The sequence below is a fragment of the Dermatophagoides pteronyssinus genome, unplaced genomic scaffold, assembly GCF_027571235.1.
Source record: "Dermatophagoides pteronyssinus isolate colony J.1.1.1.1 unplaced genomic scaffold, Derpt_VIB-CSIC_2022.12 sq0019, whole genome shotgun sequence".
NCBI classification, from domain to species: Eukaryota; Metazoa; Arthropoda; class Arachnida; order Sarcoptiformes; family Pyroglyphidae; genus Dermatophagoides; species Dermatophagoides pteronyssinus.
Genome location: NW_027461543.1, coordinates 185,196 through 198,343, shown reverse-complemented (window position 1 = coordinate 198,343; position 13,148 = coordinate 185,196). Strand labels below are relative to the sequence as shown.

General features: G+C 27.9%; 3 protein-coding genes across 3 annotated transcripts; 1 reads left to right on the top strand and 2 right to left on the bottom strand.

Annotated features, from left to right (window-relative positions):
- Positions 1-118: 118 nt before the first annotated feature.
- On the bottom strand, positions 119-2,036 carry LOC113799159 (somatostatin receptor type 5-like). The gene is made up of 4 exons (XM_027349752.2): positions 1,138-2,036; positions 659-1,070; positions 567-587; positions 119-493 (listed from the first exon to the last, which is right to left on the bottom strand). Exons 1-4 carry the CDS (start codon positions 1,762-1,764, stop codon positions 204-206), a joined length of 1,350 nt encoding a protein of 449 aa, XP_027205553.2. The 5' UTR covers positions 1,765-2,036; the 3' UTR covers positions 119-203.
- A 220-nt stretch (positions 2,037-2,256) lies between these two features.
- Positions 2,257-3,923, bottom strand: Arfip (ADP ribosylation factor interacting protein arfaptin). Its single transcript, XM_027349754.2, has one exon. The coding sequence runs from the start codon at positions 3,802-3,804 to the stop codon at positions 2,605-2,607; it is 1,200 nt and encodes a 399-aa protein (XP_027205555.2). The 5' UTR covers positions 3,805-3,923; the 3' UTR covers positions 2,257-2,604.
- Positions 3,924-3,936: 13 nt separating this feature from the next.
- Npl4 (nuclear protein localization 4) lies at positions 3,937-6,023 on the top strand. The gene is made up of 2 exons (XM_027339072.2): positions 3,937-4,098; positions 4,164-6,023. Exons 1-2 carry the CDS (start codon positions 4,096-4,098, stop codon positions 5,832-5,834), a joined length of 1,674 nt encoding a protein of 557 aa, XP_027194873.2. The 5' UTR covers positions 3,937-4,095; the 3' UTR covers positions 5,835-6,023.
- Positions 6,024-13,148: the final 7,125 nt, after the last annotated feature.

Below are 13,148 nucleotides of genomic sequence, written 5' to 3'. Positions count from 1 at the left end.
TAGGCACTGTATATTCCACCGGTATGTTTTGTGGTTGCACACAGACACAGAGACACACCAATTGGATGCTCTATATTTAGCCAATATTTGACCAGCATGTTGATCAAGAAAAAGATCGTTCAAGATAAACAAACAAATTGTATTTTTAATAAATTCTATATATCGTATTTTTTTGGGGAAATTTTCTGGGAAACATTTTTTTTTCATTCACCAACACTTGATAAATTATTTTCAATTAAATCTTTATCATTTTTATCATCAATATCATTATCATCATTTGATGATGATTTTTGGATCGGATTATTTAATGTTGTTGTTGTTGCTGCCTTTGCTGCTGCTGTTGCGGTTGTTGTACGTCTTTGTTGCGGTTGATGATTCGTACGATTAGCCATAACTTGACTATTTTCCAATTGTAATTGAGCATTTATATCTTTACCCGATGCACAGGTAAATGCTTTGGCAAAACTTTTTTTAAAATTTTCGCTTAAAAATGCTTTTATAAAGGAAGGAAGGAAAACAAAAATCAATCATTTTTCCATTCAAACATTTTCTCAAAAAACACTTACCATAAAGAATTGGATTTGCAGCTAAAAACGTACCGAAAAAAAACGATAGAAAATTAGCTTTGAAGATCAATTCATTGGAGAGAATTACTAACCTGAATTAGCATAGGTAAGACAACCAGCTAATAAATTGAAAATGAATGCAAATTGACTTTTACCAGTTGCAATAAATGTTATATAAAATTGTCCAATCCAATATGGCAAACAACAAAGAACATAAACCGAAATGACAGTCAAAACCAGATACGTAACTTTACGATGTGATTTTTTTTTCTCTTTTGATTTTTTTTTCGGTCCAACATGACGTAAACGACAAATGACCAATATATAGAACAGGAATATCAATACAAATGGTATGAAAAATCCCAAGAAAAATGAATATAATGTAAATGTTCTGGCACCTTTCATTTGATCACTTTCAGGCCAGATAATATTACAGGTAACTGTTGTTTCAGATTCCATTGTATTACCATACATAAATATTGGTACCATTAACAGAGCTGATATCTATAGGGATGGATGCGATCAGATGAAAGATTCATCATTATCAAGATCAAGATCAAAATATACTTACAGTCCATACTGTTAGACAAACAAATTTAGCAATAAACGATGTACGAAAACGTGGTGCATCAATCGGATGACAAACAGCAACATAACGATCAGCACTCATTACAGTCAACAATAAACTACTAGTAAATTGATTGATCGATGTAAATGTCATATAAATTTTACAAAGTATACGACCAAACATCCAATATTTAACAAAAAATGTTGTAATTAAAAATACTAAGCCTATTAAAAACATTTCATCAGCAATTGCTAAATTAAATATATACATATTTGTAACGGTTTGCATTTTTGAAAAACGTAATACAACATAAATAACTAATGAATTGCCAAAAAAACCAATTAAAAATACTAAACAATATAGGATGATGAATATAAATAATATAATTTCATTTGTTGAACGATTTGAATGTTGTTGTTGTTGTTGTGTCGATGTCGATGATGTTGATAATGTTGATGATGGTGGTGATATCATTGATGATAATGGTGATTCAAAATCCGATGATTCAAAATTAGAAAATTGTCGTCGACAATAATCCAATAGGAATTCATTTTTCAATAATAATTCCAATGAATTACTGTTGTTGTTGGCAAATAATGATGAAAATCCTAAATTTTCAGGTAAATCCATTGTTTGATTCGATTGAATTGGTTGTCCGAAAAAAAAGATTAATTCATTTCGTCGTTGTTGTTGATGTTTTACTCAATTTAATTACTCAAATTCTTTATTAACATTTCTTTTCTTTTGTTGTTGGTCGCTTCTTTCCTTATCATAAGACCATTTATCATTTACCGAATTGATGCTATATAAATACAATGTCGTTCCAAAAGAAAGTCATTTTCTTTCATTCATTTTCTCGATGGTTCCAAATGTCAATTCCAATCACACAATATCCTGCAATAAAAAAAACTGAGTAGTAGTTTTTTCCAGAATGCAGAGACAACGACAATTCATTTTATTAATATATAGCAGCCGCTAAACGATGCTATATTTCGGGCTATAGCAGCCCGAAAAAAAAGACAACGAAAAGAAAATATTTTTTTTTCAATGATAAATTGCATTTAACAATTTTTTTCTGTTTCCAAAAAAAATTGAATTTTATTTAGTTTTTTGTAAATTAAAAAGAAAAATAATGGTGGTTGAGTGTTATTCAAATAAAAAATGATTAGTTTTCATTCCTGTACATAGAGATAGAAAGAATCAATGATGCACCACCACCACCAAATAGAATGGAATTTTGAAATGAAATGAATAGAGTAGAAAAATGCTATATTCTATGGCTTAAATGATGATAATTCAATGATAATACTGATGATGGTCAAATGTGTGGCCAACATACAACGATTCCGTATCACAATTCTTTCTTTGTTGGCTTTTTTTCAAATAAATGTTTGGTCAGATGATAATGATAGCACTGGTTTAAAAGATGACTAGATGAGTATCTTGTTGGATGATAGATGAATGAAATGATTATTTCTCTAGAAATGAACTTGGTTGTGGCCTAATACTAAATTGTTTTAATGTTGAATCTAATGCAGCAGCATTACCTGATGCAAATGCAGCAAATGCATTATGAAATAAAACTAATTGTTTATGCATAACTTTAGCTTTGTTTTCATCTAAAAATTTCATTTTTATAGCAACATCTTCTTTAAGACGTTCATATCTACAACGAACTTGATGTAATTTTTCGGAATTTAAATTTGTTGATGTTGGTGTAGTGGTAGTTGATGATTGTCCGGCAACGTTTGATGATGAACACATCATCAATCCATTCAAACAATTTCGTTCAGCATCATATTCTAAACGTGCTGCTTCAAATGCTCTGATTGTAACAATAGTATCTTCAATTGTTTTATAAACCAATGTTGTCAGATTGGAAATGAAAAATCCTAATGCCATTAGTAATTTATCACCATTTCTGGCTATACTTTTCATCATTTCAGCATTTTGTTTAAAATCTTGACTAAGATTATTGATCAATGTTCGATCACCACCGTTATCATTATTATTATTCATAATAGCCGTAGCTGATGGTGATTTTGTTTCACGTAAAGCCAATTCATTCAGATGTTCGTACATAGAATTTTGTGTTGCAATAATAGTTTGATATTGATTCGACATATCTTTCGACAGTTTCAATATATTTTCATATTTATGTTGAGTTTCACGTAATTTTTCAATTTCAATTTCTAGATCAGCATCCACAGTTCGTGAACATTTACCAAGTTTTTCATTTATTAATTGTTTAGTACATTTATATGTTGATAATGACCATTCTTTTAAGGCATCCATAGGTGTTGATCGATTTGGACCATATGATAGATCATTGGCTGTTATTATTGCCGATGATTGTATCATCATATCATTCGATGAACCGGATAATGGTGGTGTTAATGGTAATGTTGCTGGACGATGATGATGATGATGAAGATGAGGATTTTGTCGATGGACGGAAGCTATCGATTGTTGTTGTCCGATTGCGGATGATGAATTTGAATCATGTATGGCTATCTCTTGCATTGAATCAAATGATGTAATATTGACTGGTCCTAAACTTGAATGATGATAAGTTTCGGTTGTTGTTTCAGCACGGCTAAGGTTATTATTACCACCACCAATATTACCCCCACCCCCACCGCTACTTGATGATGTATTAGATGAAGACATTGTTTTTGATTGCGATAAAAAAAACAAGGGGACTAATTTTATTGCAACAAATTCAATTTTTGACAATTTGACAAGTTTTGACCAAAAAAATCACAAAAACACTGAGTCAATCATATCAAACACTAAGTTAAAATAGCAACAACTATTTTGACTTTAAATGTTTTTTCATCATATATTCAGCTGTGACAATGATTCGATAGTTTTTTTTTGTTGGTGATTTTTGTTGTTTCGCTTAATTTTGATTTAATTTTTTGATCGATAATTTGTTGGCCAATTTGTACGACAACGACAATGGTAAATTTTTCAATTTGTTTTTTCAGCTTTGAATCTAATAATTGAAAATTGTTTTTTTCACTCAGATTATTCGGCTACAATCACCGCAAGGTAACAAACGTATTGAATGTGATTCATACGATAGTACTTCGGAACTTTATTATAAATCACAAAAAGCTTACGATATTGATGATATTTTTGGATTTAAATTATTTAAAGATGCTCAATTTACACAACCAATATTGATGCATGAACGTAAATCACTTCAAGATTTTAATCTTAAACACGGTGATCTAATTCATTTGAAAATTACTGTCAATAATTCATTATCGAATGGTAATGATTCAACAACATTAAGTAAATTATTTAATGTATCAAATTCAAAAGAAATTGATTCAGTCGATACGATTCTAATGAAACGTGATGGTTTAATTGAACGAAAGATGGATGCTAATCTATGTCAACATGGACCAAAAGCTAAATGTGTTCATTGTGCACCAATTGAACCATATGATGAATCATATATGAAAGAACATAATATTAAACATATGTCATTTCATTCATATCTACGTAAATTGAAACGTGGTGCCGATAAAGGTAAATTTATTTCACTTGAAGATATTAGTTGTAAAATAAAACCCGGTTGCAAAGGACATCCAGCATGGCCTGAAGGAATTTGTACTAAATGTCAACCAAGTGCTATAACATTAAATAGTCAAACATATCGTCATATCGATAATGTTACATTTGAAAATACATCGATTGTTGAAAATTTTCTGGATTATTGGCGTACAACCGGTAATCAACGAATGGGTTTTTTGTATGGTTATTATGAACCATATAAAGATGTTCCGCTTGGTATTAAAGCTGTTGTGGTGGCTATTTATGAACCACCACAAGAAAGTACACGTGATTTAATAAAAATTTATATGGAAAGATTAGATTTCGGTGATGTTGATATGATAGCTGGACAATTAGGTTATAAACGTATTGGCTGGATATTCACCGATCTTATACCGCAAGAAAAAGGAACTGTAAAATATATTCGTAGTTCGGATTCATATTTTCTTACAGCCCAAGAATGTATTATGGCTGGATTTTTTCAAAATTGTCATCCAAATCCATGTAAATTATCAAAAAGTGGTTATTTTGGTTCGAAATTTGTTACCGTTTGTGTTACGGGTGATCGTAATAATCAAATTCATATTGAAGCTTATCAAGTATCAAATCAATGTATGGCATTAGTACGTGATGATTGCCTTTTACCAACCAATGTACCAATGTTAGCTTATGTTCGTGAATCAAATAAAGATCGTTATGTACCGGACGTTTTTTACAAATGTAAAGATGAATATGGTAATGAAGTAACAAAAATTGCACGTCCATTGCCAATTGAATATTTATTGATTGATGTACCAGTATCGGCACCAATTGAACAAACCTATACATTTAATCCAATTCAAACATTACGTCCTTTTCCGATTGAAAATCGTATGATTGAAGGACATTTACAAGATTTTCAAGCATTATATCATTATATGAAACAATTTAAATTTCCTGAACAATTTTTACAAGCAATGTTAGATTTTCATTTATTAATTTATCTGGCATCAATGGATACAGTACCATTACGTAATGTAATGATTGATTTATTACAGGCATTAAAATCAAAAGATCAATCAAAAGCAATTGAATGGTCAAAACAAGATAATTGGTCAACTGTTGAACAATTATTTAAAGCACTTTCAGATGGTTAAAAGAAAAAATTAAAAAAAAATTTGATTTAATTAATTAATTTCAAAGCCAAGTCAATTAAGAATTTGGTGTAAATAAAATTTGAATTTACAAAAAAAAAAATTTATATGGATGATGTCATTACTTTTATTTTCAAAAATAATAATTTTTATTTTTTATTTTTGCAAAATTTACAAAACGATGGGTGAAGATTTGTAATAAATAAAATATTCATAAAGTAATAAAGTTTTTTTTTTGTTGTTGCATATCGGATGAAACAACTTGATGATTTTTAAGATATGGTCTGTTGTTTGCTCAAGTTTGTCTTCATTTGATTCAACTTATCTTTCCGCAGCTGTCCGGTTAAATTTTTGAATTGTTGTTCGTGTTTGGCATCATGCTTTTTTAATATTATATTCTTTTAGAATGGATATAATTTCCGAACACAAAAGGTGACACACACTGCTTTGTCTTTTGACGCAAGTGAAAAAGCATTTCGATGTTTTTCGCTTTCACACACGCCAGTTTAGTTTACGATCGATATATATAACTAGATATTTGCATTCATCGACAAAGTCCAGTTGGTCACTGTTCATTATTAAGGAACAAGTGTATCTTCTTTTTTGGTGTTCATCTACGATCTTTTCGTTTATAATTCAGACATTCTATCATAAAATAAATAAATTTGAAAGTCAAAAGAAAAAAAAATTAGCAAAACTTTGAATTCTTTTCTTTTTACGAGATTAATACCTGGAACTGCTGTGTTCCATTTTGTGAAATGATGATATCTTTTCAATTATGAATTTTTGCTCGATAACAAAAAAAAAATTTTTCATTTATATATTGCCAATAAATGCGCATGTCAATTTCGAAAAATAAAAAAATGTTTTTATCATCGATTTTGATCTTGATAATTGTCAACGATGATTATCAGCAACGGAATAGGAAATTCTCTATGTTCATCATCATCATCATCATTTTTTTTACCCTGATAACATTTTATCAGCACCCGCGATAAACGAATGATAAGAATTTCTTTCTGTTTTTCGAAACAAAATAAAAAACATATATACGTACATCATATATATGTAACCGGTTTCACTATGATTGGTAATGATAGATTTATCGAATATACAATTGATACAATTAAAAGTTATTACATCGTATGGCCAAATCGGCCAATTATTATTCAAGTATATTTTTATTTTTATTAATTGATTGTGATTTTTTAATCATAAATAAAATTTCTTTTTAAAATGTTTTAATTAATTTTTTTCTGCTGAATAATTATTTTATAAAAGCTTTAAAAACGACGAATTTTTGGCAAACAACGAATAACGATCTTTGCTAGATTTTTTTTTCTTTTCTTGAACATTTTATCTATCCAACACAATCAATGGAGAAAATGAATACTGAAATGGATCAGAATAATATGGTAATATATGTACATCATATTTATGTAAACGGTTTCATTATGATTGCTCCACCAAAAAATTGATTTATAAACTATACGACCGCTCCACCGAAAAAGAATCTTTTAAAAAACAATGGATGTGAATTCAATATTGCCAATTTTGATGTAATTTGTCAACGTTTAAGATCTTTCAATGTATCAAACAAAGATTTATTTTATTTATGTTTCAAAATAAAGCAAATCACTCGAATCAAAAGCATAATTCAACAAAAACAATGGAAAATTTAGTCATTTATCAACATTAGTTTGAACTATTAGCAATATTTCAAAAACATTTATATTGTTTGAACTTTAATTCAATGTTTAATTTCTATATAAAAACCATTGTATTTTTGTTATATTTAATCAATTAAAAATTATTTTGAATACTTATATATTTCAAATGTTATAATTAATAGCAATGAAGCCATTTTGGAATTGGATATAAAAACATCAGAAATTCAATATATAATATGGCCAGGTCGGCCATTTGTAATTCAAATGAATTATTCATTTATGGATTGATAACTTTCATTTAAAAAAATTTCTTTTTATTATCATAAATAAAATTTCTTTTTAAAATGTTTTAATTTTTTTTGTTGTACAAATATTTTATAAACGACGATAACGATCTTTGCTGGATTTTTTTTTCTATTTTGTTGTTGCTTCTGTGTTCCTGTTAGATTACAACTGAAAGAGAGATCCAAAAAAAACCAAACCAACTTTTATATTAAAAACATCAAACACAAACACAAACAAAAAGAAATGAAAGAAAATCGAATAATTTTATCACCATTATATTTATCTACGACAAGTTATTACAAATGGCACGGATAGATTATAACGGAAACTATAATTAAATAGAAATAGGAAATTCTCTATGTTCTTCATTTTTTGTTTACCTGATAACATTTTATCAGCACCCTCTATAAACGAATGATAAGAATTTCTTTCTTTATTTTTTGTTGAACAAAACAGAATGCCAAATGAGTCTGTATAATTGTTGTTATTTTTTTCCATGAAAATTCATTATTATCATCTTCTGTGTGTGGTGTGTTTGAATTAAATTATTAAAGGATTCATTAAATTAATTAATTTATATTTTATTTTCAAAAATATTGTTCAAAAATGTATAAAAATGGTTATATTTTTGGGTTTTTAAATTTATCAATTGCAAAAAACTATCCCTCAGAGAAAAAAAAACATATCGGCTATTTTGAATCACGAACAAAAAATGGATACTGAAATGTACCGGAATAATATTGTAATATACGTACATCATATATATGTAACCGGTTACACTATGATTGGTAATGATATATTTATCATGTTTAACATTGAAACATGGAAAAATTTTTACATTGTATGGCCAAATCGGCCAATTATTGTCAAAGTATACTATAAATTCATGAATTGATTTGATTTTTCTTTTTAATTTTTTTTATCATGAATAAATTTTTTTAAAATGTTTTAATTTTTTTTGCTAAATAATTATTTTATAAAAGCTTTAAAAACGACGATTATCAATGGAGAAGATGTAATTTTCCGTTATAAAATTATAACGCAAAAAAAAATTATTATTTTTTTGATCAGAACGGCCAACTATTTTTGAAGTATATTTTACATTCATAAATTGAATGTATTTTTATTATTTTTTCCCAATTTAAAGCACATATATTGAATCAAAAGCACAATATATCGAATCAAAAGTACCTATAACGAAGCAAAGGCAAATATCGAATCAAAAAAAGAAATGGAAGAAAATCAAATAATCTATCACCATTATATTTATCTACGACAAGTTATTACAAATGGCACGGACAGATTGATCCGTTATAGAATTATAACGGAGACAAAATTTCTATTTTTATGGCTGAATCGGCCAACAATTTTTGAAGTCAAATTCACATTCATGAATTGAATGTTGCTTCGTTTATTTTAAATTTTTTTATTTATAAAATTTATTTTCAATATGTTTTAATTTTTTCAGTTTGGTAATAATTCTAAAATTCGAATTTTAAAAAAACTAACTAAAAAGTTCGAAATAATATTTCGAATATGCGAATGTTGTATATATAAATTGACTTCGAATAATGTCGAACATTTAAGAAATTTTTTTAACGATTTCATTGTTGTGAGATTACCTTCGGGTTAATCAGTGAAAATTCAAATTTGCCTCAAAAAAACCTACAAGATTAATCCATGGAACTGTTTGTGTTCCAGTAGATATATGCCACGACTTATATAGAAGAAGGCTCCACAATCTATTCTGATTCTTGGAAAGGATATTGTTCATCAAAAATGGAAGAGGCTGGGTTGCATCATCTCAAAGTAAACCATAAGTATAATTTTGTCGACCCTTGAGACACAAAGGTAAACACACAAAGAATAGAAAGGCTATGGGCCAGTATGAAAAAATGGCGGAACAAGCGACAAACAAGGACAAAGCATGAACATTTCAAGAATCTTATCTAGCCGAATTCATTTTGCAAAGGAATTTGCAAGATACCAAAAATTTCCAAAAATCAATCAATGTGAATGCCGAAACTATCTACAAATCAAATGCATTTCGGCTTTATTAGCATTTTAAAACCAATTTGTATAAATGTTGATGATAATATCTTTACAATTGTGTAATTTTTTCTGTTAAAAAAAAAAGTTTTCATTTTTTTCATTTTATAAATAAAAATTTCATATGTTATGATATTTATGAATGATTCATTGTTTGTGTGCTCGATTTTTTTTTTCTTTTCCTTTTTTCCAAAACATTCGATTTTGTTTGTTCCTGTGTTTGGTTCGAAGTGTTTGTTCTCGCAACCTGCTATAGCGAGTGAAAAAATTTAAGCTTCAAAATATTATTTTTTTTTTGGCCTTATCAAGTTTTTTATCGTTAAAAACTTTACCAAAAAACTCGATTCCCGATTCGAAAATCGTTGCTTTTGCTGATGACTTTACCCGCAAAAAAAGAATTTGTTTTTGTAATATTTCAAACAATGTTTATTTCAATTCGCTTTCAATGATGATTGTGCAGACCTAATAAAATTGTGTTCTTCAAACTAAAATCTAATTGTGTCTCATTGATTGATAAAGAATTTAGATTTTGATAGCGACATATTCGGTGATCCAGAAGTGATTTGAACATACAACCTTCTGATATTTCTGAAAGAAAAATTGGTCTGGCCATCCATCATGCCATTATACCGCGATTAATAAACAGCTTTACACTAATGCTAATAATCCTCAAGCGTTAGATAACATTACTATAAACATTATAACATATTACCATAATAACCGCTAATTTGTAGCCGCTTGAAGAACAACAACAAAAATTTCAAAAATGTCTTTTTTTCACGAAAAATTCGAAGAATATAATAAATGGGTAAATACCATAATGTTTACCCGATAAACATTATCGTAAACAATAATGGTGAAGTTTTTGTTGATTACAATATACTGTAACATACTTTGAAATTGAATCATCTCACTATTAAGTTTTTGTATATAAACCTCTGTAAATAGTAGTAATAAAAAGGATGATCACATACATCTAACAATACAAACCATGTGCTTCGTGCAGATTTCGGCTCCAAATGAGCCAATTATCATTTTGATTTTTTTATCAACCATAATAATGATTATTGAAAATTTCTATTCAACATTTGAATTTGAAAACAAAGAAACCTATTCAAGGATATTCATTCAATAAATTAAAGTAACACTACCACTGAATAAGAATTGATTTCATTTAAAAACAAAAGATATAATGAATTATCAACATTACTAGTTCCTGGATTATTGTTATAACATTTATGAATGATGTATGCAAAGAAGAAAATTTTTCGTTTCCTTTTTAATTTGTAATTATTTTAAGCCCTTATATTTCTTGGAATATTAACAGATTCAAGACGTGTGAGCAGGTTGTCTCTGTGGTTTGTGCAACGATTTTTTTGTGGTATTTTAACGATTTCTTAAGCAAAAAGTGCTAAATTTTATATTAAAAGAATCATGGAAGTGCCGGAAGAATTTTGGGACATTGAACCACCGGATCAAAATCAACAAATAGCTCCGAATTTCGAAAATGAAAGCTTACAACCTACTACAAACGAAATTTCGCGAGTGGACAACGTGCCTACACAAACAAACGACGATGCTGCCTAGAAGGACTAGAAGGGGAACTCAACTGACATCCATCGACATAGTGAGACATTCATCATTTAAATTAGCCTCGTCGCTAAATTGAATTTATCTTGAAAAAATACAGGAAAAATGGAATTAATAACTTTTCTTGGAATAAGTATTATTTTTTTGCTTTTAAAATAAATAAATAAAATATAATACACCTAGTGTATGAATCTGGACAATATCATTGTTGCACACATTTCACCCTTAGTCATATTATCATTTAGTTTTGTATATAAACTCTGTAAATAAGATTAATAAAATGATGATCACACAATACTTCATCATCATTAATAATGGTGATATTTATTGAAAATTTTTCATGTTTTAACACTAAAAAAAACGTAAAAAAATATGCTTTCAATAAATTTTCTTTCATTGAAAAAAATTACCCTTTTTTTCTTAAATTACTCAACCTCTGTGTGTTTGGATTATGAATTCAATTAGAATTTGGTTTAATTATGTTAATTAAAATTAACTAAATTATTATTTGTAATTGAAAAAAATTACCAAAAACAACATTGTTTGAAAATGGTATATATACGATACAACTTTGATTGTATTACCATCATTGCTCGAACACTAAGGCATTTGATTTGATTGAATCAATCGAAATATTATCATCGAATCGAATTACCTACCAAATACTATCACAATAATACTATCACAATAATACCAATGGAAATCATTGAGTCTTTGTATGGGGATTTCCCCAACGTTATTACATATTATAATACATTGCATAGAATGAACATACATGACATTCAAAATGGCAATGATTATTTAGAAGCGATTGTGGTCCACACAATCAAGCATATTAAAATAACGGCTCCAAATGAGCCTATTTATATCATAATGATAAATTATAAATTTTTTTAATTTATAATAGCTCGAAATTCATCAAAATCTTTAATATTATCATTTTTATGTTTTTAATAAATTTTTCATTATAAAAAATCACTCATTTTTGTTTTTTTTTATATTCATCAAATCTGAAAATGCACTTGCGCGTCACGGCAAGATTTTCAATTCTATATTTCCTATTTCCTACACGTGATCATCGAAATTAAAACCATAACACTCGATTTTCTGGTCAACAACAATCCGTTGACCCCATTTATTGTATACGACTATTATTGTCGTTTACTTTATTAAGATATTTTAATTTATTTTAAATAAAATTTTCTATTATATTTTTTTAAATTGTGTTCACGTGTGTATCTCTTCATCATTTACGCTGTAGTAATGTGGGAAACTTAAGAAAATTAGGGATAACTTTGATTGTATTTCGATCATTGCTCGAACACTACGGATTTTTAAATTATTGAATCAATCGTTACACAATCGAATTTCTATTTTTGAATCAACTCAAGAAAAATACTATCCTACAAATACAAATGGATCATTTGGAATCTATGTATGTGAATTTTCCTAACATAATCACATATTATAATACATTACACAAAATGAATATCTATGATATTCAAAATGGCAACGATTACTTTGAAGCGATTGTGGTCCACACAATCAAACACATCAAAATTACGGCTCCAAATGAGCCTGTGATTATTATAATGATCTATTACAAATTTTATTAATTTTCAATAGCTCAAATTTTATCAAAAAAAAAATTCCTTTTTTATGTTTTCAATTATTTTTTCATTTTTCATCTTTTCAATTATGAATCTTTGAAAATAAATTGTAT

Excerpts from the sequence above, each read along its gene's own strand:
- LOC113799159 (XM_027349752.2), bottom strand. The coding sequence starts at position 1,764 with ATGGATTTACCTGAAAATTTAGGATTTTCATCATTATTTGCCAACAAC. Across the intron at positions 1,071-1,137 it reads TTTGTCTAACAGTATGGACT|ATATCAGCTCTGTTAATGGT; the intron begins GTAAGTATATTT and ends CCATCCCTATAG. Across the intron at positions 494-566 it reads TGCAAATCCAATTCTTTATG|CATTTTTAAGCGAAAATTTT; the intron begins GTAAGTGTTTTT and ends CCTTTATAAAAG.
- Arfip (XM_027349754.2), bottom strand. The coding sequence starts at position 3,804 with ATGTCTTCATCTAATACATCATCAAGTAGCGGTGGGGGTGGGGGTAAT.